The 26,490-nt window shown below is 40.7% G+C and overlaps 1 protein-coding gene across 1 annotated transcript; it reads right to left on the reverse strand.

Annotated features, from left to right (window-relative positions):
* Positions 1 to 26,176, reverse strand: LOC140924442 (protein PTHB1-like). The gene is made up of 26 exons (XM_073374474.1): positions 26,052 to 26,176; positions 25,366 to 25,504; positions 24,805 to 24,869; positions 23,806 to 23,919; positions 21,891 to 22,065; positions 20,725 to 20,806; positions 19,647 to 19,734; positions 18,947 to 19,042; positions 17,177 to 17,306; positions 15,752 to 15,872; positions 14,624 to 14,684; positions 13,351 to 13,427; positions 11,836 to 11,889; positions 10,990 to 11,098; positions 10,084 to 10,191; positions 8,871 to 8,959; positions 8,068 to 8,119; positions 7,853 to 7,945; positions 6,903 to 6,997; positions 6,083 to 6,163; positions 5,638 to 5,790; positions 4,679 to 4,779; positions 3,680 to 3,761; positions 2,916 to 2,994; positions 1,895 to 2,095; positions 1 to 995 (listed from the first exon to the last, which is right to left on the reverse strand). The coding sequence occupies exons 1-26, from the start codon at positions 26,161 to 26,163 to the stop codon at positions 745 to 747; spliced, it is 2,808 nt and encodes a 935-aa protein (XP_073230575.1). The 5' UTR covers positions 26,164 to 26,176; the 3' UTR covers positions 1 to 744.
* Between the last annotated feature and the right edge of the window lie 314 nt (positions 26,177 to 26,490).

Raw genomic sequence — 26,490 nt, forward strand, 5'->3', positions numbered from 1 at the left:
GAGGCTATTGCTTGGTGTTCCCTGGAGAAATTTGTTTTGTTTGATATCTTTTTCGAACTTAACAGGGGCATAAAGTTTTCGCGTGAGTAAAGGCAGTATTGACTAGCCTGCGTAGCTGGCGGCTTTTGTTGTGTTTCTCAAAGCAAGAATTACAGCCGCGCGAAAGCAGAACTGACGACGACAAAGAAAACGTTGGGGGAGGGGGCAAGGGGAGGAGGCAGTCACCGAAAAACCTTGACTTGAGCACAGCAACCGGGATCTTGGTGGCCGAGCTGGGAATTTTCCTATATTAAAAGGGTGGCTCAGTTTTCCCATGGAAGAGTGCGAATCAGCATAATTATTACCTTTTTAACTTAACAGTGAAAAATGATTTCTGGATATCGAATAAGAAACGATGGAAAACTTTCATAACTACGACAAAGAAAATTTCGGGCTAATACTTTGTACATATTATACATAATTTATCCTGGAATCGAGCTGAAGAGGCTCTAGGCCTCTACTGGTGCGTGACATGTCAGTAGATGTCATTCTAAAACACTTCAGTATGGCTAAAAACCGTATTGAGCAAGCTAAAAGATTGAATCTGTAGTAAACAGTTGCATCGTGTGACGATCCATCTTCTAATTGCTCTACGTTTGGTGATAATCCACAGTAATTTCGTTACCTTTTAAAGTAAAAAAGGAACAGTGACGTACGGGGTCGGATAATTGATAGATTACGTGACAAATTGCGTGATGCACTGCGTTACAATGCTCTTTCGTGATCTTCGGGCAGTCCGTTTGTTATGGAAGCCGCCGCTCCAACTCCCTTAAGAACCATGCTTTCCTCTTCAGAACCGGGCGTCACTAAGAGTCTCTTGTTCAAGTCTGGGAGAGGTTTCTTTGAGTGATTGAGCTGTGGTAAGCGAGAAGGAGGTTTCCCGCCACTACTTGACAAAGATTCCGTGTCGGACAGTTCTGATAAGCGGTTCTCTTCTGTAATGGAGGACGAGCCATCTGGAAATTACCGAAACATATCACAAAGTTCAGTAATAGACCTCACTCACGATACCCACCATCTTTGCTCGCGATTTAGGATTGCTGTCAAGTGGTATTTTCATCCCATCAGTCCTTGAACACGTGCAAAGACGAAGAGTATCGTGAATAAGATCTATTCGTTAGAAGAATTGTAATGACGGCTCGGATCCCCTACTCAGACAGGAGGCAGGAAAGAGGCACCCATACGAATCCGCAGCTCGTTTTCACCTTGGTCCCAGTTCCCTATGTCAGGGTCATAAGGTAAACAGGTCAGACTGATGCTTTCCTCGCTGTTGCTCGAAAGATTCAGTTTAGTAAATCTTCAAAAACGAAGTTGGCTACAACAAAATTGTATCCTATAGCTTTCAACGAAAACAAAATCCATCGCGACTTCTTTACGAAGTACCCCAAGTTTAGATCCCGCAGGTAACGAAATACGTCATAACGTTTCATTCTTGCTCAGAAGAAGTGCTTCTGCTGGTTTTCCCCTCTTTCCTCCGCAGAGGCCTCTTTGTGTCGAAGGGGGGCTGGGGAGAAAGAAAAAGAGAGCACGCGGGGCACGATGGGAAGGGGAAAGAGAAGAGACAAGCGTTTCCCTCTTCCCATGGTCCCCTGGGCGCTTTCTATTTTTCCATTTAAACTGCTATTTTTTTGAGATACCCAGCGGGAGCCTTTGCGGAGCAGAGAGAGTTTTCCGCTTTTCCCAAAAACCAACACTTCCAAATTCCAATTCAATTTCTGGTTCTTGACATCGGGCGTAATAGCTAACGTCCGACGTTAGCTTTTATGTAACTGGCCCCATGAACGTACGAGTACTTAGCAAACAAGAGCTAGTAGTTGTTTTGTGGAAAGACAAATTACAGTCCCCCTGCACTAACCCGTCTCATCTTCTTCCTCCTGCATCTCACTCAGAGGTTCCAGGGGGGCGACTGCCTTTTGTTGCTGTTGTTGTACAGGGGGTTCACCAGTCTGTGATGACAGATCCAGCTTTCCTCCCTTGTTGAGTCTATCACACATCAGTGCTATGTGTTTCTTTAGTTTGCTTGTGTCTTTTGGGATCTTCATGGCTGACACACCCACTATGCACAAAGAAATAAAACCACCCTTGGGTGAGGCTTCAGGCGGTTTAGAGAGATTAAGATTCACGTTTACGCCAAACGGCAAACGTCAAATTCAAGTTAAGAATTTTTCAGAATAGAAAATAAGCATATAAAAACTGTCCAGAACAATTCTTATGTATAAAACTGGCGTGAAACAACTTATTTTTTTAGTTGAAGTAATAAACAGTTAACGACAATTAAGGGAAAAACTTGGTCACATTGTACAAATTCACGTTTGCCGTTTGGCGTAAACGTGAATGTTTATCTCTAACCCCCCATCCCCCAACAACCAACCTCCCAATAAGTTTTAACAGACTCACTTGCATACAATGTCAACTCTATCTAAGAAGAACACCTTTGGCACCAGCACTATGTGTCCTTCTTAGAGAGATGTAGAAAGTCAACTAAAAGGAGTAAAGAAAGGCAGGGACCACTCTAGGTGTCCGTTAGGAGTGAGTTGACTAAAGAAAGGCAGGGACCAACTCAAGGTGTCCGTTTTACCGAGGTGTTCGTCTTATAGAGGTGTCCGTTAAGAGAGAGTTGAATGTATAGCAGCCATGTGTCTCTACTATAAGCCGTCACGGTTATTGTCTTCATCTCAGTTAAACGTTCACGTTTTTCTTTGGGCAGTTATTTCATTTGTGGTAAGTCAATCAATCAATCAATCAATTAATTAGTTGTGCCCCCTACGCCCCCTCAACCAATACAGTGAAAAGTAGAGAACCTTGTTACGTTAAGAGTCGCCTTGCAATGGACACAACCTAGATGAACTGAGGCACAAAAAAAAGTATTCACAAACCGGCCTGGTCCTTTGCACTTTTGGCTAAACAGGTCCGCAATAGGTGCGTGATGGCCGCATCTGTGATCTCTTCCCAGCCCTACAACAACAACAACAACACAAGAAAGTCATAAATTTCCCCAAGCTAGAAAATGCACATTCTTTGCACTGCTGCAAGGTTTGACGATAAACGAATGACTATCAACCAAAACGAATTACAAAATAGAAGAAAAATCGTTTTCTCAGTGATTACTTTGGATATAGATAGCAAAGAGTTTATTGGCCCGAAAGAGGGGATAAGGAAAAGAATTTGCTTCATTTGATTGATTTTCTTGGAGCTGAATTCGTAGAAACGGTTCAAGTTTATCGAGAAAAAGGAATATTAACCGCAGAGTATTCTCAAGAAAACCTTTAGATCGATCACTCGCAGTTGTTTTATAGGGCGATGGCATAAATCAGCCGCCCTTTTTCCTCCCCAGTCCATCGCTTCATTTTTTTTTTTTTTGCTGCTTCACCCCGTTTTTTGCCTTTTTTCCCCCACTACGGATCCTGGTCCGACTAGTCTCATCAAGGCTTTAAAGAACGAGATATATCGCACATGTATCGCGCTTGTTACGTCTCATCATCGCAACTTTCGATGACTGTTTACACCTAACAAAATTACTGGCGACATAACTTTGGGCGAGATGACTTTCAGGCGACTTGACAAGTTACCCTTGTGGTATAACAAAATAGATAAACTTGAAAACTTGTACATTAAGTATGCGGTAACAATAAGGACATACCTGTTCCTCTGATTCCGACACCTCCGGCGAGAGGGCGGTCTGCAGAACTTCGAAGTCTTTATCTGACATGTTGGTCCATAACCTGAATACGAATGCAAAGCGTGAGTTTGGCTTCATTACCCTTAGCCTCGGTCGCAGACGTAACCTAACACCTGTAAGTAACGTCTGCGAAGCAGCGCCGATACCCTTGTTCTCGGCCCCAACGAGCTCAACGAATTACCGGAAATGCGTTTCGAATATCCCTGCAAAATGATTGGCACATCGACTGGTAAATCGGTTTTAAAAGGCCAATCATGGCACGTACTCAAATCCTGGTACACAGGTGGGGCTCAGAACAAGGATTTCAGCGCTGTTTTACAGACGGACTCAACCAGAAGTTTAGTTCTGTTGGTGGCGCCAGCTACATCACCCTCAGTGTTTTGCGAAGCTCAGATTTTGAGTTTCCACATCAAAAATCTGACTTCCCAACAGAAATACTCTTAAGGGACGCCAACTCAATCTTACGTGCTCCGATAATTACTTCTCTTAACTACTAAAACTCGCTTCATAATAAAGTTCAAAGAAAAAAATATAATATAAAATATAATATAAGCGTTTCGAAGATATGTGATGCTAGTTATTATAAGTAAAAGTTCATCTGTGAATATGTCAACGACTTTAAAATCTTTAAAACTGTAAATCTTAGAATACTGTAGTAACAATTAGCCTGTTCACAGACCCTCTATTTTCTCTTTAGAGATCTTCGAGAGCGCGTATGAAAATATAAACCGGGGGGGATTTATTGACCGCAAGCCTTTGGAGGTGGGGGTAAGGAAAGGAGTCGTTCTCGAGAGCTCGCTTTGCTCGTACGCGCACCGAACAGCAACAGTGGGCGAGTTGAAGCTCAGGCGCAGAATGAATAAAACGAGCAATCTAGTTTTAGGGGAGGTTCCATAAAATCTGGATTAGGACATCCAGTTACCCCCAGATGTCGAAAACTACTGACAAAATAGAACTTACTTGATCAGAAAATTTACAAGTCGTGTCCCACAAGATAAATTAGCAGCTGCCGCCTCAATAGCTCGTTCACAGTCCTCCTCAGCCTCTCCTAACGCTAAAAGCTGGGGAGAGAATTAAGTACAGGCACTTTATACTGGAAGACCTTAGATAATAATGACTTCAACCATGTTGGCGTCCAGCGGTTTTAGGAGTGAAAACAAGGGTTTGGGTGTTGTGCTCAGTCTCGCGGGCTCATAAAACCTGGTCTTAAGGGTTTTCCTCTATACTCAGCAGTTTCCAGGCAAATGTTGCCCTAAGTTAAACGCGCTATGTCACGAAGATATTGCTGTTTCAGGTCAATTTTGAGGCCATTACTTAATGTCCCAACCCATGCACTAAATGCTCCTGTAGAGGTATGAAAAAGGTATCAAAGACATTTCATCAGGGAACACTAACCATAACAATTTTTTTGGTAATTTCTGCCGGCATAGCATTTAAGGCAACTTTTTCAAATTTCAATACATATCCACCCTTGCCATCCGTTCCAACAAACGACAGGAAAGGGTGTCACTGACTAAATAAAGTCTTGGACCATTAGTTTTTGAATTTAACTGACGCGAATACAAGTTTTAGCTTTTTGGAAAGATAGCTTATTTTGGCAAACACGTGCCTTAGCTCAACAGCTATAAAACAAAGGTGTTATCAGGCCGCACTTGATAAAAGAGTGGACAAGCTTTTCAGAGGATAAATTTAATTGTTATCCATCCAAAATATTTCGCCGATTAAGTAAGTGTTTTTTTATTTACTTTAGTGGACTCGGCTCAAACGAGTCTCCAGTAGTAAAACATCTGGACTAGTACCCAGAAGGCCACAGATCCGAATCCTAAAAGGAGTAATCGTACTTTTTGTTCTGAGCGCCGGAGTCACTGAATGACAAAAACATCCTTTTCCAGTATTTTTTTTTTTTGCAATTTGGTTACCTGTCTGTAAGTCCCATCCAACAGAGTATCGAGGTTTGCAAGGGGTGCTGGAGTCTTATCTTTGAACCGCGTTAATAGCCTTCTTTGAATAGTTCGGAACTGTTGAGCCCGCTGTGCTAATAGCTCGCGGTATTTTGTTTGGTTACGACGTTGCTGCGAAAAACAAAATGAACAAAATCAACCTAAAAGCGTCTTGATCCTCCTCGCGCATATGCGAAGGATACGCCCAAGGAGAATCAAAGGATTACGCATGGAAATTCTACCATTTCAGTACTGAGATGCACAATAGTTTTTAAAGTACAATGGTCATTAAGGCCGGTTCACTAGCAAAAACGAGAATATGGCCTTTTACAAAATAAGCTCAAGTTAGCTTATACAAAGAAAGTTAAAGAGGCCAGAACAGTGACAACCTTTACTCGAAAAAATTAAGAAGATGAAGTCTTACCTCGAAGTGTGCATCTATAAGTTCGTAATACTCCTGAAGAGGTAAAGGTCCCATGAATGACGCTCGGAACTGTACGGAGTCCTGTGAAGGGTCACGTGATAGTTCAGAGAGGAGACACTGTGTTTCGTTCAATGTCGGAACATCGACTAGTAATATATCAACGCGAGAAGGAGCATTTCATCTGATATCCAAACACCGAGAAGTGGTATGCCAAACACGAGATACAGTGCTTCATCCGATGTTTAAAAACACTGAGATGGAATATTATATCAAACACGTGATGCACTGCTTCATCTGATATCCAAACACGGATAAGTATTATATATCAAACACGAGAAGGAGCAGATCATCTGATATCAAACACGAGGAGGAGTGTTTCATCTCATATCCAAACACCGAGAATTATCAAACACGAGAAGGAGTGTTTCATTTGATATCCAAACACCGAGGACTAATATGTCAAACACGAGGAAGAGTGTTTTATCTGATATCCCAACACCGAGAATTACCAAACACGAGGCGGAGTGTTTCATCTGACACCAAGAACTAATATATCAAACTGGACGAATGTTTTATCTGATAATCAGAATCTCGGAAGTGGTATATATATCAGCCAACACTGGGAAGTAACATATCAAACACCTAAAGCAGTGCTTCAGCTGGTATCCAGACAACTAAACTTAATATAATTATTAAAGAGGAGGCAGTGTTTCGCCCGATATCCAAATACCGAGCAGTGAAATATCGAACGCGAGAAGGACTTAAACTTGTGCTTAGGTTGTGTTTGTCAAAGACTAGCCCTAAAAACCACTCGTTTTACCTTGTTCTTCTTGTAAAATGCTTCTAACCGCTTGCACAACTCGCACAGAATAAGCCACATTCCTTGAAACACATCACACTGAATTCTGTATCTCTCTATGGGGATAAGTCAACGCAATTTACCTTAAGCCCTAAACACTTGTGATGCTGACAGTTTAGTCAGAGTGTCACAGTACTAAGATCTACTACGTATATCTTGCAATGCTGTAAATCAAAATAACAGGGGCGAATCGACGTTTGCCAGTAAAATTAATATTTACTAAATGAGAACATTTCTTCCAAGCGCCCTTTCCTGCTATAAGATCATTAGCTAATCTATTTACACCGACTCCGAGTAATTAAAAATATGACAAAATACAAATTGTTCATAAGATCAGTGTGCGTCGTAATGCCAATATTACTACACTCAGGGTCATAAAATAAACCAGTGGGATCTGAAAGCCAATTCCCAGAATTGGCGCCAAACACGAGAAACAGCAAGGGCTTATGGTGCGGGGGGACAATTGTTGTTTTACTTCTGATTGGTTGAGAAAAAGGAGCAGAAATTTTTTAGCCAATCGCGAGGCATAACATTGTAAAACGAAACCATTCGCGATCGCGTCAATCGCGAAACCGCTCTATAACAAAAGAATTTGGTTTTTATTCCACTGACGAAGCTACCACAAACGTAATGCATGAGGAGAAGGAGGGGGAGGGGAGGGGAGGGGAGGGGGAGGGGGGGGGGGGCAAGACATTTGTTTGACCAGGTTACAGTTTCAGTAAGGCAAACTAGAAATGTTGTCAGACATCTATTTCAATGATTTTTAGTTTTTGTAATTGTATTAGGAAGTGCAAATTTTGGACGAACATTGTTCAATGACTGAATGCTATTTGCGGCTAGGGTGAAGGGGGTGGGGCGGTGGCGGTTAATCGTTTCAAGGGGAAACAATAGGACACGTCCGTAACACATACGTGAAGTTTTAGACGCCAGGATGGTGACGATGGGGCCGCCGTAATACTGTATACCAACTGCAGCCATGGGAATTACAGCGTCATTAACCATATCTGGAAAAGACAATAGTGAGAAAATTAGAAAACTGCGCGAAAACCGTTGCTTTCTCTCAAAGAAAGTAGCGCTAAACGTACAGCGAAATACGCGAACCGAAAGATTTTTCACAATAGCTTACCAGAAAATATCTCTGCAAGATTTGCTGGTGATTTGTTTGTATCTATCGTAAGCTGCGAGAAAACAAAGTGATAACGATGAAGCAAATTTTCAACTTATCAGAAAACCTTCGCTACCCAGATCTGGGTAGCGAAGAGTCATCAGAATGGAGAGGGTCCTCAATAGGTTTTTCAGGATCCGGGATTTCCCTTGTTTGAAGCTCGGGATTCGGGATTTTAAAGAAAAATTGGGGCCAGAATCAGGATTGAAAGTATGCACGGGAAGCGGGATGCCAAAAATAACCCCCGGGATTACGGGATTGCACGAAATTTTGGGTCTGGATTACGGGATCGAAGAACCCTATTGGAGACCGTCTATGGAATGTTCCTCTGACGTCATTTCGCATGGCAACTAATGGTGGTATCGCGAAATGTCGCGTGACCGGTCAACATGACAGGCGAGTGAAGTTTCTGGCCAGACAAGTCGCCATTCTGGCCGCACATTATTTTGAACCCTGTAATGGCTAGATCAACTCCACACACGTATGCTGTTGACCCTTTCAGTACAGAGTACAAGATGGCGTCTGGTAAGGTGGCTCTAACTTTTCAGTCTGTGGACGAAATCCTAATGTGTAACCATTCAAATGACACCTCTTTGCTAATACTTTCACATGGTACTATTGGTTCTGCAACATTTCACAAAATAAAATTTGTAAATTTTACCAACTGTTGACTTTGTTGATTTTTGGCAGTGAAAGAGTTAATTTCTGTGACAGACCTGTCTAACTGGTAAAACATGGATAAAATGAAAGAAATGAATCTTCACCTTATGGTTAGCATTCTTCGTAGGTGGACAGGCTTTGCAAACAACGCTTAGTGGGAAGTGGATATCTGTTTGAACGACTCGAGGAGCCTCTGAAAAAAGCCATCACAACTTTACATGTTAGTAAAATAAGCTTTTTTGACTACACATTTATTCTACTATGTCAAAGATGTGTTTCATCTATGATATTTTGAAAAAGTGTACAATATATTTGTATAGATTTTAGTTCGAAAGGTGGATTCTGTGTCATGGAAATAGCGGTCACTTTTCTTCAAAGATGAGGACAAATAGCACAGTGGATTTCATCTACACTTATTGTCCAAATCTTGCCATTCTTAGGGGGTGTTTACATGACACCAGGGCGACTTTCGCGCCGGCACGAGTTCACTCCGGTTCCCTCTCATGGCTCTACATTTGTTTGCATGATACCACCACAAAATGTCATGCCGGCGCGAGTCACCCCGGCGTGAGTTCACCCCGGTTGTTGTACCGGGGTGAGAATTTCACTCCGGTACGAAAACTCGCAACGGTATCATGTAAACGCGAAACGACCACCCACTTCGGTGTGAATTCGGTCTGCCGGTGACCTGGAACAGGTAGCGTATGCGTAATGTTTGCGATTTTGAATCGCACGTGTATTTAATCAGCATGAAGTGTACCTTCAAATAACCCAGATATGAAATGACCCATGATCATGTAAACGCGATACGAAATCAAAAAGTCATGCCGATACGGAACTCGCGCTAGTGCGAGTTTTCTCATGTAAACACCCCCTTACACCAAGATATAAGTAGAATTTTTGTCACTCTGAGTACTTCTAAATCTGTTGACGAAACCCTTTTCGCTACTAAAGAAACAAGGAAACTGAGCCGAAACTTTTGCAAAGACTTCTGGGACTGATACTAGGGACGGAAAAAATTGGCCAATAGCTGACCGGCGCGTCCCAAGTAACAATCCCAAAATCAACTGCGGGAAGCATTTCGGCTCCAGTCCCTTTCTCGTTTCTAAAGTGGCGAATGGTGTTGCCATTCAAATGACAGTTCTTTGGCAGAACTTTACCTTAGTACTCTTAATTAATAAGCATTTCTATCTTTTGGCTACTATTAGCAGTGAAAAGAGTTAAATTGTAGTTATCAGCATTAACTAATAATACTGGGTTCATTGTATCTGACGTCCAGAAGACAAAAGTAACGGTAGGTCCAGCAGGATAACTCACCAGTGTTTGTAAGATATGTGGCTGTGATGTGCGCTTTTAAAGAACTTGGGATTGATCCCCCACGAGAATAAAACGACACTTCTGCAGATACGGGTTCACTTCTGTCACCTGTAAAAAACAAAAACGATTCTATGGATAAACAAACAAATAAAGAGAGAGAAAGGGCGGAAGCAAGGATGAGAGGGAGAAAGTTAAGGAAGAGAAATGAATGGAGAGAGGAAGGTAGAATGAAAGTAAAGAAATGATAACAAAAAAAAAAACAAAAGAGGAGGGAAAGAAAGGGGGAGAGGAATGGCGAGCAAAGGAGGAGTAAAGACAGAAATGGCGGGAGGAAAGGAGAATAAAAGAATGCCAAGGGAAGACGGATCGAGAAAAAACGGCCGCACGACGTCACGGAAGGAGGACATGGAGGGAAAAGGAAAGAGGGAGGAAGGGAGGAAGACTGAAATGAAGAAATGGAGGGAGGTACCAGGAGCAGTGGCGGAACCAGGGGAGGGGCCCGGGAGGCCCGGGCCTCCCCCCTTAACTTTAGACCAAACTGAGGCCCGAAGGGCCGAAAAAAAAAATTTTGAGACCGGGCGCCCCCCCCCCTTATCTCAGGGTGTGGAAGACCCCCACACCCCCACACCCATATCTGAGGTCTGGATCCGCCACTGGCGAGAGAGGGAAAGAGAGGGAGAAAAAAAAGGAGGGAAGGGGAGGAAGAAAGGACGTCACGAAGGAAGAAAGAAATTAAGAGAGAGGTAGGTAAGAGGGAGGGGAGGAAGGAGGAAAATGGAAAGAAAAGGAAAAGTGGGATAAAAGAAAAGGAAATAAACAAAGGGACAAGGTAGAAAGGAAGGATGAAAAGGATGGAGGGAGAGGAGGGAAGCAAAAGAAGAAAGGGATTAACCGTGCATTACTTACCAATTATTGGGAACACTATAGAAGATCTATTGCACATGATAGGAGGAGAGGAGATGACGCTGAGAACCACATTTTCTATTGGGCTGGGAGCTTGTGATTTGAGAGTTACCTGCGGAGAAAGAAACAACTACCTTATTATAGGAAATTACTGCTCCATGAAATAAAAGTATTGGAAATTAACGCGAATTTAGTGGAAAACGACTTTCAAATAAACGAAATCAAGGCGAAAGAGAGAGTAACATCAGTATCAAAATGCAGGAAATGAACGAGACGCTCACAAAGGAAATAAACTTGTTGAACCAACAGAGACAAAGTTGAACGTATAATCTGAAATGGAAATTTTTCGTGGTACTTTCACGTACGAAGGGGATCAAGCGAAGAAATCTAGCCAATCTTCGTCGGTTCTTGACAGTTTTACTGCTACGTGCGGATCTCCACGCTGATAAAATACTCCTCTTTCTTAGGTGTCAAGAATGTCAGAAATGTGTCCAAAATATCGTTTGTAAATATTACGTAATTTAAAGGTTCCATTGTCTCTCTTATTTTGCTGAGATACAATCGTAAATGTTTGGATGGTGTAAATTACCGAGTTGAACGAGGTTTTTCTTATTATCCTCGAGTAAACGCCCCATTCTTCTGATTAGGTGCGGCGTTTATTCGAGGGCGGCGTTTATTGGTAATTTTACTAAGATAGCTTTCAGCTGCGTCTTGCTGCATAGCGTCACAGGCACAAAAAAAAATTAAAAACTGAGACGAAGCTGGCGTTTCATTTGTGACCAAAAGACCTATCCGGAGGGGTTGTCGAGACTGCACGAAAGTTATCTGGTAACCTAGGGACTTCCGTACCGTAACTGTGATTGATGGGAACGTTTCATCATCACCGTCATCCATCATACTCTGCTGCACACAAGAAAATAAAATATCAATTTGGAAACAACACAAAATCGCATAACACGTATTAACGTAACGAAACCTAAAGATACGGCAAAACGGGCAACAAAAACGTGCAACTTGTTTGGAAACATTGCTGCAAAACGAGTTGAAAAGCGACGTTGCGCGTTTTACCACTGACGTTCAAACTTGTCTTACAACAAATCAGTTTGTCGCATGTTGCGTTAACACTGACTCCTGATTGGATAAAATTACGTTGGATTCACGCTATACACGGGGTTATGTCACGTTTGCTGGCCTTGGGCCAGTAAAACGCACAACATGTACAGATTTCGCTGCAAAAAGTAGAACTACTCTCTACTTTCTGCAACAACTTTTCGCAGCCTGTACGAACTGATTTGTTGCAAGACAGTTTGTAACATCTTTTTAACCAGTTTTGCAGCAATGTTGCTAAACAAGTTGTATGTTTGTGTAGCCCATTTTACCGTTAACTCTGGCAGTGAGCACCCCCAGTGACTTCCTCAAGCAAAATCTAGGGACTTGTTTATATGGAGGTGGTGAACCCCAGGTAAGTGAGGCAACCCGCCTGTCCATATAATCTTTCATTATATTTTGATTACGTTTACACTAAAAGTAAGGCGACCCAGAGAGGCGGGTTGCCCGGCCTGCCAGACCGGATAACCCCTCTTCTGCCGGGGCCAAAATTTGTCATGAAACGTTTCAAGGTGGGGTAACCCGCCTAGCTGGGGTCGGGTTCATGTAAAATCAAATTCGCCCAAAATTCGCCTTTGGCGGTTGCTTTGCATTATTAACAGAAACCCAGAGCACTAAAGGTAGCAGTAAGAGCAGCAAGTGAGAGTAGAATAGCATTAACCGCCAAACTGACACGCCGTTTGCCCACGATCATTTTTGTGTACGTTCTTAGCGACCGTTCAATAATGTTGAGAATATGCACCCCGTGATGGTAGGGTTATAAGGTTGCGAGAAAACGCGGGTTATTTTTTACCCCACCTAACCGGGTTACCTAACCTACTTGGAGCTCCCCACCCTCAAGTAAACAGACCCTGAATGGAGTCCAGTTCTGCAGTGTGTTGGCCTTACCATGTCAAAGTATTCAAAGTGTTCTAATTCTAAATTCAAATCTGTTATTAAGAACAAATTATTGAGTGCAAATGGATGTTTTAGTATAGGTAATAGCATGATTTGTAGTGATATTTGGCATAAATACCACGAGTGATATTTCGAAATTGGTATACGTAATTTAAAGCTACCAATAGAAAAGACCATCACGTTTGAAAACTGTGCCACATCAAACATTTGTTTTGTTTAATCTTCCTTACATTATGTTATACAGAGTCAATGGTGTAACCCTTAAAAGACTCAACAAACAAATTGCTCACATACAACATTATTTAATGACAGCACAGTAAATAATAGTCTTAAGAAATGCCAGGAATATGACTGACTTACCGATACAGCATCTAGACTCGTTGGTACATGGACAGAAAGGAGAATGTCTTCTTTTTGTTGCGCACGTGGCAAAATTTCTACAAGAAATGTATACATTCAGAATACTAGTTGCAAGTAGTGTAGGTTTACTAGCTACTTGCAAGGAAAGGCTCGTGGAAATGAGAGGGTCCAGTTGTACTGAAAGTAGACTGCGAGCAGTCTCTTATTTTGCTTTCGCGTCACAATAGATCGAGAGAAGAGCGTGAGAAGATAGACTGCGAAGCCGTGAGGAATGAGGACGGAAGCCCCAATCTCCCCTCCTTTTTACCATTAATTTGCATAATTTTACTTTTCCACTCACTGCGCTTGGCTCTAAGAAAAGAAAGACGACTGCTCGCAATCTGAAAAAAAAAAAGCGCGAGAAGGAGAAGGATGAAAACTCTCCTCCTTCCTCGCGCGCACATCGCGTTCTTGCGCGTCCTAATTCTCTCCTTCAAACCCCTGCCATGAAGGCCAAAAATAGCAGGGTTTCCGGTCTCAAAAGCTGCGACTTTAAGAAGTGTCAAGGGACGGTTTGATGAACGAAACAAGGGTTTTCCAATCATTCATCTCACAAGATCTCAATTTTGACAATATTTCACTGTCAGAGTCAGATCTACACATGTATTGTCGGTTTACTACTTGAATAAGCCTGAATGCAACTTATCAAATTTTCAACAAATAATACATGGAAAGCGCGGAGAACATGAAAGGCGCACGCTTAGGGAGAAGAAACTCCTTCTCTTTTCTCGCGCGCATCGAGTTCTTCTTTACTCTGTCGCAGCCTAAACATATCGGGTTCCGGTCTGAAACACTGCAACTGTAAAAAGCCTCGAAAGAGATAATCTGTTCATATTGTCCTTCAGCTGCGTGTTTGAAAGCAAAATATTGTTCAAAAGAGAGTTTGATGAAGGAAACAGGAGTTTTCCAATCATTTAATTTTCAGTGAGAATCCAAGTACAGGAAAAAGGGGGAGGTACAGGAGGGTAAATCTCCCTCCTCCCTACTTTTTCAGCCAATTTCTCCCCCCTCCCTACTTTTTGGGGCCATTTCTCCCTCCTCCCTATTATGTACCTCCCCCCTCAGGAAAGCGCCTACCGATTTTCATTTTCTTTTTTCCGGAAACTTTTCACAGGGATGAACTTTTCCGTTTCAGTTTTGAACCACAATTTCTGATTTTTCACCCAAGCCATCGTGCCAGCGAGTAGAAGCTTAGCTGCATAGTATATAGTTAAAATGTCAATGATGATTTAACCTGAACTAATGGTGGATTCCTTGATTTCTTTTTGAAGTTCTTTCATTTCATCATCTGCTTCCTAAAAAACAAAGTTAAATAAAGGGAATTAGTATCCATTTTACATTGTTTTACGTTATTTTCTGGTTGGAAACTTCATAGGACGTTTGAGAAAACAACAGACTACCAGACCGGGAAAGCTGACTGTATATTTAAGCGTGGCATTTGGCGAAAGCTAAATGTTATTCATCTTAACGCTAAGTGCAGTCCCATCGTACCACTTACCTAAAACATCACAGTTCAAGGAGCAGTGTCACAAAGATTTTGCACAATTTGAATATCCAAGAAAATAAGGGTCTGCATCATTGGACTACTTAAGAGTTTATATTATACTACATGTAGTTTATATACATATGTGTTATTGGTTAAGCGTGGGATCAAGATGGCTAAATATTGGCCGAGTTCTTTTATGCGTTTTTATTCTTCGAGGTCAATAAAAACGCAAAAAAAAAGGGGCCAATATACATGTACAAGCATTTTGATCCGAACAAGCTGGGTCAATAAAGGATTTATTATAATTATGGCCAAAAAACACAACTCTTTCTTGCGGGGAACAACGCGGGAAATCCCGAGCAGGCATGATGGGCTTATCTTACCTGCTCGGGTAGCCAATCAGAATGCTAGATTCGCTTAATCTTGCCCGCTCAGGGATTCAGCCATATAATAATAGGGCGTAAAAACCGTTTTAAGGTGTCTTTGACTAAAGATAAACTTTTGTGTTGACACGAAAAGCAGGAACAACTCGTTCACACACATTAAACATCGTACCAGAGCAGTCGGCCCAGTACTCTCTCCTGAATATTTACTTCGCAGTTCGGTCTCAGTTGGTCCCAGTCCTCGCTCCTAATTATTCACTTCCACTACGATCCGAAAATCTGTTCCCATTGCGTCAAAGTGTGAAACAGGACTTATTCGGACATTCCGATATGTGACGCTCTATTTTCGAGATCGTCGCGAGTTTAGCTTCTTGTGTGTGAACAGAAACCGTCTCTCCGGAATGGTTTTCGTGACGCGCAAGGAGCTATCCGGTAAACTGCCGGTGAACATTTAACGGTTAACATAGCCTTATTCTCCTTCAGTTGTGCTCACCTCATAATTAATGTCTCTGGCTTCAGGGGCAGGAGTCACCATCATTGATGGATCCGTTCCCAGATAAGCACAGTGAAGATAACCGGTGTCATCTAATGTTACTATTACACCTTGCAATTCCCTAAATTAAAAAATAACAAGAAAAATGACAGTTACTTCAAGGCAACTGCCTTGTTGGTTATTTTGAGTTTGTGCGTGTCGAACTGCACTATGGGACTGTTCTTGGGACACGATAATCGCTAGTTTCATCGGCTATTGGAGAGCTTTATATTTGAGGACGACAACGAGTACGAGATTTAACTAAAAGTTGTTGCGCGTGATCTCAAAAAAAGACATCTCGGAAAGCTTCATTTTAATTTTTTTTCAGCAAAAAAGTTAATATGGTTATTTATACTGAAGGAGGTTAAGCCCTCTCCGGATAGGGAAATGTCAAAACTTCTTACATTTAATAACTTGTTCTCACCACTACGACATTCTCGCTAAAACTCGTTGTATAATGTCGACGGCTATCACGTTTTCCCCCAAAATAACGCTGGTTCAAGCATGAGCAATATTCAGTATTGAAAAAATCTCGTACTCGTAGTTGTCTTCGTCTCAGAATCTTAAGCTTTCTACTAGTTAAAAGAGGGGGAAGGGGCTTTATAGAGGATTAACGGTAATCAAAGTTAACCACAAAGGGGTGCTCTAAGAAAAATTAAAGGGAGCCCGTGCTCTGAGCCCGTGAAATCCAGGGTGCCCAGCATCTTATCTGTTAAGCAATGGAATCACTTTGGGCCCAAGCTCGCAACATTTTTTGTTGTAGTATTGCAAGTTCCAGGAAAAAATCGCGACAGCAATCTTGTGCAAGGTGCTTCACAACGGCGCAAACTGCGAGACAATTTGCAAGAAAAATTGCCGAATTACCTTTTTTGCGGGTGGACTAGCCAGTATGGCTCATAAGGTCCCTCCCTACTCGTCCTTTCTCCACTGCTCTCTTCTACAACCACTTTGTACGTTATGCAGTAAGGACAGATTGAATTAAAGTAAACTGATAAAATAGTCTTCTCTCAACTGCTTTCGTAACCATTGAGAAGACGATGTGCGTTTTTAATAATGGGCTGGTTGATTGCAACTATAAACATTAGTTTATCAGTTAAGGTGGATTTCCTCTGTCGCGTATTTTTTCCGAGAACCTCGTCCCCAGGGCGCTTTTTCCTGGCTTTGGCCAGGGAAAAACGCCCTGGGGACGAGGTTGGTATTTTTCACGCGCGTAAATAAAATAGAGGCAATATATAGGAGGTCCCGCGTAAACGATAAAGTAGCACCTCTCTGAACTTTACGTTTACTCGAGACCTTTCAAACATTGTCTCTATTTAGTATTATACTTACATGTACGCCTGTAAAAATTACGCGACAGTGGAAACCCACCCTTAGTGTTCAACTTACTGAAATGACGCTACTTTGACAGCAACAGGAATATGAGGAAGCTGTGCGGCCCAGGTTAGCGCTACATCTTGATATACCATAAGCGTTTTGTTGAAGGTTGCTATAAGAGTATTCACTGTACCTTCCACCACTGAAAGGAAAGTTAAGGAAAAGTTACGGGACCAATCAAAACTAATAGCTACATCGATTAGGGTGGATTTTCATTGTTGTGTAATTTTGCGTTAATCTTACGCTGGTAAACTGAATGAAATAGAGGAAATTTATGAAAGGTCGCGAGTACATGTAAACGCAAGGCGAGGTTCAACTTCACGTGCAGCCTTTCATACATTGCCTCTAATTTATATACACGTAAATTTTACGCGCGTATGAAAGTTAAAAATTACGCGACAGTGGAAATCCACCCTAATCGACGTGCCTGTTGAGGTGGGACTCCATAATTGCGGTACACAAAAGAGGCCATAAGTTTCCCAGTTCCAGGCAAGCGGAGCCAAGCGCGAAGCGGGCGGGGAACGCGAGACACACGCGACGGGAAAAGGCGGGCAAAAAATTATCACACTTCGCGCGCGTCTTGTGCTCTACGCCCGCTTCGCGCTGGCCTTCACTCGCCTCAAAAACGCGAAAAAAAAAACAACAACAACTCCTATTCTGCAAGCTGCAAGAACAGAGGAACAAAACTGGTGTACCTTCTTTGCAAGGAAATAGCATAGGATTTGATTTGATAACTACAGAGTCTTGCTCATGGAAAAATATGAACTTTGGTAATTGAGCACACGTACTGCAAGGTTTACCGCAATGTTGTCTAAAAACACAGACAACACACAGTTGTCTTAAAACACAAAACGGTTGTAGACTGTTCACAGTCCTCTATTTTTCCGTAAGATCGTCGAGATCGAGCGCTTTGCGTTACGGGCTACCATCTTGCATGAGTGTCAAAACTACTTAGGGGGCGGGGGCGGTTTGGGAGGAAGCGAGAAAAATAGAGGGACTGTAGTAACATCACTGCAGCTCGCGTTCAGGAGGCGTGACAGGAATTTCACGCCTTTTACCATTCATTCATTAAGAAACTCCGCTGGTGATGAAAAACATGCCAGACACATTTAGCATCTATTTCGCGTGTTTACGAATATCTCCTTTCAAAACGGTGATTTTATAATGTTTCTGGGCTATTCGTCGAAATGAAATCGGCAAACATGCACTAGAAAACATTTTCCCAACCAAAATACCAAAAATCCTTCGTGTGTTTGCGCAAGATGTGCCTTATGGTATGAAAGCGTACGTTTTATGGAAACGTCGACTTGTCAACGACTTGGTCAGTGTCGGCAACTGAAACTAAAGCTGTTGTCAACGCAAATTAACATCTATTGTTTAATGACCAATCAACCGCCTGCGTTGCTGGTACAACGCGCTCCGTGAACGCGAGCTGCAGCGATGTTATTACAGTCCCTCTATTTTTCTCGCCTCCCTCCCCCCCCCCCCCCCCCCCCCTCACCTACAGTTATAATCCCCGACGCCCGCACCCTCGGTGCTTTTGAAAATCAAGATAGCCGTGGCGGTAAGACGCGGTATATCCAAACGATCTCACGAAAAAATAGGGGACTGTGAACAGTCTAAAACGGTTGCGTCGTTATTACCTTTAACGTTTACAAAAACACTTATGTAATTTCTTTTTTGCAATTTTGTCAAAAATCAGAATAGAAGAAAGTCTCATATATGAGCTATTAATTTAATTTTAATTAATTAATTATCTTTTATTTTATTCTGAATTCATACCTGAATTGTAAGGAATAAAACAACTAGGATTGTATTCGAATTTTTTCATGAATCTCACTGAACCGTTGTCATTTAAACAAAACAGTGAACGTTCCCCTGCAAAGAAAAAAAATTCTACCATCAAAGTTGAGTAGCATTAAAATAGCAAATCAAAGAGGACAACCGGCAAATAGCAGTTGCTCGAAATATCTATAAGTCATAACTGTTCATCAGCAGGATACCTACTACCTATCAGGGTTCATACAAAAAAATGCAACCATTATTTTCAAGGACTTTTTAAGGACTTTTCAAGGACCAAATGAGATTTTCAAGGACCACTTGCTAGGAATTTAATTTCACAGATTGTACAAAATTGCACATTCTCAGTCTATTCTAATAAGACTAAGGCTTAAACTGTTTGCTTCAACTTCTCTACATTTTTCAGTTCACTTGTCTTTAACTGATAGTTAATTATTGCATCAAACATAGAGTACTTTACGTATATAAAGTTTAAATTCTCTGAGCTATAATTAATATTCTGCCTTGGACAACCAAAAAGCATCAAAAAAATTCTTTCCAGGCCACTACATTCAAAGTTGAAGAAAGTTCAAAGACTTTTCAAGGACTTGCACTGAAATTCAAGGACTTTTCAAGACTGTGCAAATCCTGCCTATGCCTTTGGAATTAACAGCAATGCAAACTTCATATTCATATGTCTCACCTAAAACAAATACTGAAAGAGGTGCGTTTGAGCTGCTGAAAATCACAATGTCAATAGCACTTTCTCCAATATTGCAAGTCCAGTCCATCTGAAAGAAAAAAAGGAATTACACATTTCATCATAAATTGTCATCTTATCTGAGGCATAATTTTCTGGTCCCCGTTGTTCAATAGGTGGATAGCGTTATCCAGTAGATACAATGTAAATCTCTATCCACTGGATAGTGCAACTAGTTTCCATAATACTTTTACACTATATAGTGATTTTTCTGGTGGATAGTGCTATCCGACATTTGAACAACTGGGGCCTGATTGTCGGCAGTTGGTAGCCATCAGAGAAACCACTGCCAAACTACTAGCATTACATTGCACTTTTGACAAAAATACCAAAGAAAATAGCTCTTTATTCCATCACCAAAACATGTTTAGACACTATGACAAAAAGGTGTAACGAATTTCAACCTGATGTACAGTAGATCATTACTCCAAAATACTACACATAAGTGGAGTGTTTGTTCACCATCTTGTCCCCCACCTTGAATCAAACAAAAAGTACATTTATGCAAAGTAGGGATGGTTTGCCTTTTTGTTTTTTTTTGTGCATCTCCATCATAACTTGCCTTACAAAAATGTCGAGGCTCGGTAAGGAATGTTAAAGACAGCGATTTCACAAAATTTCCAATGTAGGCTAGCATATGCCATGATTGTTTTGTAAATCTACAAAATGTAATAATTAAAATGACATAGATCTTCTTCAAATAATTATGCTTATTCATATCTTAGGAAGAAAAACAATGTATTACAGTTCATTAATGTGTCTGTTTTTGCTGCAGCCCTCGTGCATGTACCAAAAGTACAGATGTATGTAAGGTGTGTATAACACTTGTGTGATGAATTTAAGACCAAGTTTAGTTAGTCTATTCAGAAGACATAATAAAAAACCTGCATTTTTTATTAAAAACAAAACTTACAATTAAAAATATTTTATTTTTCAGGTTTCTAGGGATCGAGAGAAGAAAATTTAGGGTTTGTAACAACAATCTACAAGACCAAACAATGTACATGTCATGAATAAGTACCGTTAACTTCTTTCCAGATACTTTTTTGTTTCCAATGTCCTCTTTTGTATTAGCATCAGTGGCAACAGCCAAAGTCTGATATCTGCAAACATAGGTGCATTGAGTTGATTAGAACATGACACTATGACTTAGAGTGGTTACAACCCTTTCAGTTTAAATGTAACACAGGTATATTGTACATTTTATGAATGTACAGCAGTACTCGATCAATCAGCAACTTAGACTAGTGATAAAGTGTACCTGTTTGACCAGTAAGACTTCAAAATTTTGCACATCAAATAGAATCCTCCTTCTCCTCCTCCTCCTCCTCATCATCATTACCGACACCATCATCACTAGAGAGCTTTAGCAACAACGACGGTGATGGCAATGAGAATGAGAAAAGAACAATGGGTTTGTTAAGTGAAACAACAAATTTGCACTTGCATCACGCTTTTTTGTACAATTTTTGCCGTCACTGCACGACTAGCACGTGAAACTGCCTAATTTCACGATTTGTGGAGGACGTAAACAAGGGACGGCATTTTTTTGTTTCTCTTTCTCAAGGTGAGTGCGGTCCCTAAGAATTCAACTCTAGTGAAATTCCATTACAGTTGACATTTTCAGCGGATTGGAATACAGTGTAAACGCGACAATGTTTGAAACAACGCGAATGCCACCCTCGCGAATGCTAAAGCTCCCTACTGTCATCACCATCATCATCATCATCATAACCATCACCATTACTATCATGTAAAACCAATTGCTGGTGGGTACCTCTTAGCTACATGTACAATTGCAGTGTACATGTACATCTTTTTATCGAAAAACACAAGTATACACGCTGTAATTAAGTCAACACAAGTCCAGCCCTGTACAAGGACACTTAAATAGTCCAGTTCCGAGCTCGCTATGACCGCTGAATTAAAGAAGTGAAGTCTCCTTTTTTACTGGGTTAGCCTCCTTCTGAGTACTATATTCACAAATTCCTACAAGTAAAAGACCTGTTTATTACTTTGTCTATTGTGTATATTCAAATTTCAAACACTTATTTGCCAGAATTTCTCAACGTTTTACTTTACATCGAGGCTAATCCTGCATGAATTTGTCGTTCAGCGGTATTTTTAATTCAAAACTGGACTATTACATGTGAGAGAATAAAAGTTTCAAGAGACAAGGCCACATACTTGTAAGATTCCACCAGTCTAGAAGAACTGACAGTTATGAATGAATCAGTCTTGGCGATGTATCTCAATGGCCCAGGGAGAAGAAACCCGGGAAGAAATCTTCCAAATGCAAAGCTCTCTTGTTCGAAAAATGACAGCATGCCATCCATGGATTGGACACACATAAAATCTTTGTCTAAAACAAAAAGAAAGGCAGATTGGACTTGATGGCCACTTTGTAACTCTCTATTACTAAGCCCTGAGCAGTGATTTTTTTCACAATTTGCTAATAGTGAGTCCTGGGACTCATCTTAAATTATGAGTCCCAGTCCAGAATCAAAGCGTCCCAGTTCAAAAAACAATGAGTCCTTAATCCTGTATTATTATTCATTCAAAATATTTCCCCAAATCTGATTGGCAAAAAGCACACGTTTAATTCACCATAACCAGTTACTGTTGACCAAATTTGGAAGAAATTTGACTTTAACGAGGAAATGATGTCAAAAATGCAGCTTTTCGCAGGTTAAGGCACTGTTAACTGAGAAGACCCTGGGACGAGGTTGAGTTGTTTTGGTTCGGAACTTGAAAAAATGGCGGACATTTCACTTGTTTCAAGAGTAAGAACTAGGCGAAAATATAGCTAAAAACATGGCAAGAACAGCAAGAAGACAACTCGAAAGGCGACATCTGCTATTTGGAGAATATTTGCGGAGCTGGACAAACCTAAACGTACAGTGTCGAAGATGAACTGAACATCGATGGATCGATGGAGGTAAGCATGTTTTAGCTATGTTTTTAAACTAGGAATTGTTTTGAATGAATAATAAAACAGTTATTGAATTCGGCTTTTGTATCCTATGAAGAATTATGGAGATCTCCGAGGGTGTTATCCGCCTCGGCCTACGGCCTCGACGGATAACACCCTCCTCGATCTCCATAATTCTTCATAAGATACTCAGCCTCATTCATTAACTGTTAATTAAAAGATGACACAACCCTCATGAAACCAGACTATCGCATTTAATCTGTAGGACATTATCAATAGAAGGCACCTATCTAAATAATAAATTAACCTATTTAACAAGTGGATGATACTACCCTTTTGTTTTTGGGTAGCTTTCAATTCATATTTAAAATGATCGTGGAAACATGGCATTCTTCAAAACACATCTTTAGATAGATCAATTTATTGATTACAATCGATCGTTGCGTTCCAAAGGACACAAGCCATCAATTATTTTGCGACCTTGAGAATTTTTCTGCGTCAGGGACGCAGGATGCAGAGATAACAAAATCAATGCCTAAGATCAATGGAAATAAATCGTTATTGTTCTTCACACCTTCTTCCATACATTTTCCTACACTGTATGGTGTTAATTGTTAGAAAAACGTAAATGTTTCAAATACAATATAGACCCTTTACCTTGAATTGTACATACAGGTTGTACATGATACAACAATTATCTATAAGTGAAATTGTTCGACGTTTCATTGGTGTTTATATCATATTTAATAATAGAACATTGCATGACTGCTTGGAGATGAGGTATGAAATCTCTGTTCTTGTCTTGCGTTGAAAAATATTTCACTCATTAACTGTGCTCATTCTAAAATAGTTTTCAACATCAACACAAAGAGCCAATTTTGTATCTCTGCAAGGATTTGTAATAAAATTATTATCCTCTATTTTTGCTGCTCAGGGCTGTCATTAAAATGTCAAGTTGCAGGTTGATGATACAAGTAGGCAGGGAATTCAACAGCAAGGGAATTTGCTTGTTTCTATTTTTCTTCTATTTTCCTACAAAAGTAGGCAGGGGTCAAGTTCATAACAGCCCTCCTCCCTTAATGACAGCACTGCTGCTACAAGTGTTCTATCTGCAGTATAATCAACACACTACAAATAGACATGTACAATGTACATAACAAGAGAACTCACTTTTGACTCCACCAAAAGGACCATATGTCATGTTACAAGCTGTTCTCTCCAAGATATGTTCATAAGCCAGGTTAAGAGTGTAATGATTTCCATGTTCTACAGCTCCTGATATCACTAGAGTGAGGCAGAACATTCAATTAGTTAATACATTTAGCACATACTGTACAGTGTAAAAGAAACTTGTAGAAGAATGGATTTTGTATTGTAGGGTTAATCACAGCGCTTTTAACAAACACTCTAAAGTTCAAAAGCTGCTTTCACAAAATATCGCGTTTTTCGCAGCTGTTAATCATAATTACAATCACAAGCAACGAACCCCGAAACACAGAAACACACAAAACGGATCAAAATCCACCAATCACAATTAAAATCACAAACCCATGACCTTTTGAACCTGTTAAAGTAAAGTTCTGTTTCCTAAGAGGTCCACTAAGATGATTGATGGCAGGGAAAAAAAAAATGTCCGTGCGTTTGCTTTTAAACTTCAGAATTTGCCTGTTTTTGAAAAGCGCAGTAAGCACAAAGTGTCAAGATATTAAATCCGATTGTAATACAATATCCGTTTAAATTCAATCACTACACAGTGCTCTCATTAAGTGCCTGCAGCGGGCTAAATAATCGGCTACTTGGAGGTTTGAGCTGTCTACTTTTTGGGGAAATAGGGCCAGGAAGTGAGAGAGTGGAAGCCTGAAATTACTTACAGCACTCAATTGGCAAGCCGCCTACTCTTACATCCTAGCTGTCTACATTGTACATTTACTTTAAAATTTAATGAGAGCCCTGCCACAGAACAATACTTACTACACGTAAATAAAATAATAATACATGTCCACATGATAATACAAATTTCAACCCCCTAATCATCCATTAATTAATTTGACTTCGCAGTTCACAAGAAATGAAGACTCCTCTAAAAGACGTTACTCATAAACTTGATAGACCAGCTAAAAAAGTAAGAAGATCTTGAACTTCACTCCATACTGATTTTTTCCAACTTACCTGAAACACTGTAAACAGCAAGCTTCTTTGGATGAAGAACAGCTAAATGAAGTTGATCAATTCCTCTGAAAGCAGACAGAGTTGCCAGAATGATAAGTACACGCAGTTAGCTTTATTGCAGAAGTGGGTCCATCTTTTACTCAAGCAACAAGGGAATAGCCCATCAGAGTAGCCGGGCAAAAACATGACAAAGTTCATGCGATTGTTTATAAACAATGTTTGGCTTCAGTGGTGTCCAGGCCTAATTACTCTCTGATTACTGGGATAAGAGTGAAGATTTCTGGGATACCATTTACAATGTTCCCATCACCTCAGTCATCTGAGAATGTTTCTATATGATCACCTCAAATTCACACGATCATCCCGAATTTCCAGGTAGAACTCAATTCTATCCAAATGATCAAGGTACTCTCAGTCATCTGGGTCTTTCGCGATCATCCGAGAAATGTTTTCTGGTATCATAGTCCCAATCACCCGAACATTATTATTTTCAAACGACTAAGGCAATCTGGATGATCATATGGAAACCAGGCTTAACAAAAAAACCAATTAACTACTTACGAAACAAATCTCCCTACTTCCACTTGCAATATGGGTTGCTGAAGTTGGACCTCCAGCATAAGGTCATCAGGTTTAAAATTTGGGGGCTTTGGGCAATAAATTCGAAGTATTCCATGATAGTTTCCTACTATAATTTTATCTGCAACAAAAAAAATTAACAATCCAGTTGTCTAACTTGAAAAATACTAAACTGATATCATTTTTATATCGCTAAAAATTTTTCAGTTCGCAACTACAGGTCAAGAAATAAGTCAAGATTTTTCCCTAGCAAATCCGAGAAAAAGCTTAAGAAGACGAACAATTTTTTTCTATAACACTTCAAAACATATTAACAGTTTTAGCCATGGATATCATAAACAATAACAAAGAGAGCTCGTTAGCAACAAGACTAAAACTCGACTTGAAGTTTTAGATAATAATGTCAATCCTAAGTCACGTTATTCGCAATTAATAAGGTGCTAAGTCCTGGAAAACTAACCGAAAATGTTTCGTTAAACGAAAAAAAAAATTATATAATTAAGCATGGCAATCGCAAACACATGAAGTTCCTGTAAGTATTAAACGATTAAATGAAAAGCTTCATTCGATTTTTTGTAGTTCGCGACTTCCAGTTCTTGCGATGGAAACCCATAAAATCACCGGACACTTGGAGATGCTTTCAGTGAATAGATCCTTCGCAAACTTACCAAATTCTGAAGCATTATTATCAATATTTGCCACACACAAGCAACCCAAATCAAATTCCTCGTCGCTACCAGCGTAAGTTGCCCACCAATCTCTCGCTTTGAACAGCGACATCTTGGAGAGGAAGCAGTTGTTGTACCGCGGTTACTCAAACAAAGTCACGTGATATGTCAGTTCGAGATCTGCGAAGACTTGACACCGAAGCTTTGCCGAAGATGTCCGATTGTTCATCCCAAAAGAGAACGGGGGCTTCAAATGTGTTTTGGTGTTCTTGAGCATAAACTTACAGCACATCGCACTGGCGCGTTTCTCGAAAGTCTTCATTCCTGCAACATGTGCTTTCAGAGAAATTTTTGCGCCCCACAGCTATATTTCGGTTTTTGACGAGTTGCCGAGGAATGGCGGGTTTTAGGCCTTTCCCGATTGCGCTGAGCACCTTTT

This window comes from Porites lutea, chromosome 14 (genome assembly GCF_958299795.1).
Source record: "Porites lutea chromosome 14, jaPorLute2.1, whole genome shotgun sequence".
Classification (NCBI taxonomy): domain Eukaryota; kingdom Metazoa; phylum Cnidaria; class Anthozoa; order Scleractinia; family Poritidae; genus Porites; species Porites lutea.

Bases quoted from the DNA above. Each gene is read 5' to 3' on its own strand.
- LOC140924442 (XM_073374474.1), bottom strand. From the start codon at position 26,163: ATGTCGCTGTTCAAAGCGAGAGATTGGTGGGCAACTTACGCTGGTAGC. The intron at 2,995-3,679 runs GTATGTCCTTAT...TTGTTGTTGTAG, and splicing joins TGTCGGAATCAGAGGAACAG to GGCTGGGAAGAGATCACAGA. The intron at 2,096-2,915 runs GTTTGTGAATAC...CTTTGTGCATAG, and splicing joins AAGTGCAAAGGACCAGGCCG to TGGGTGTGTCAGCCATGAAG.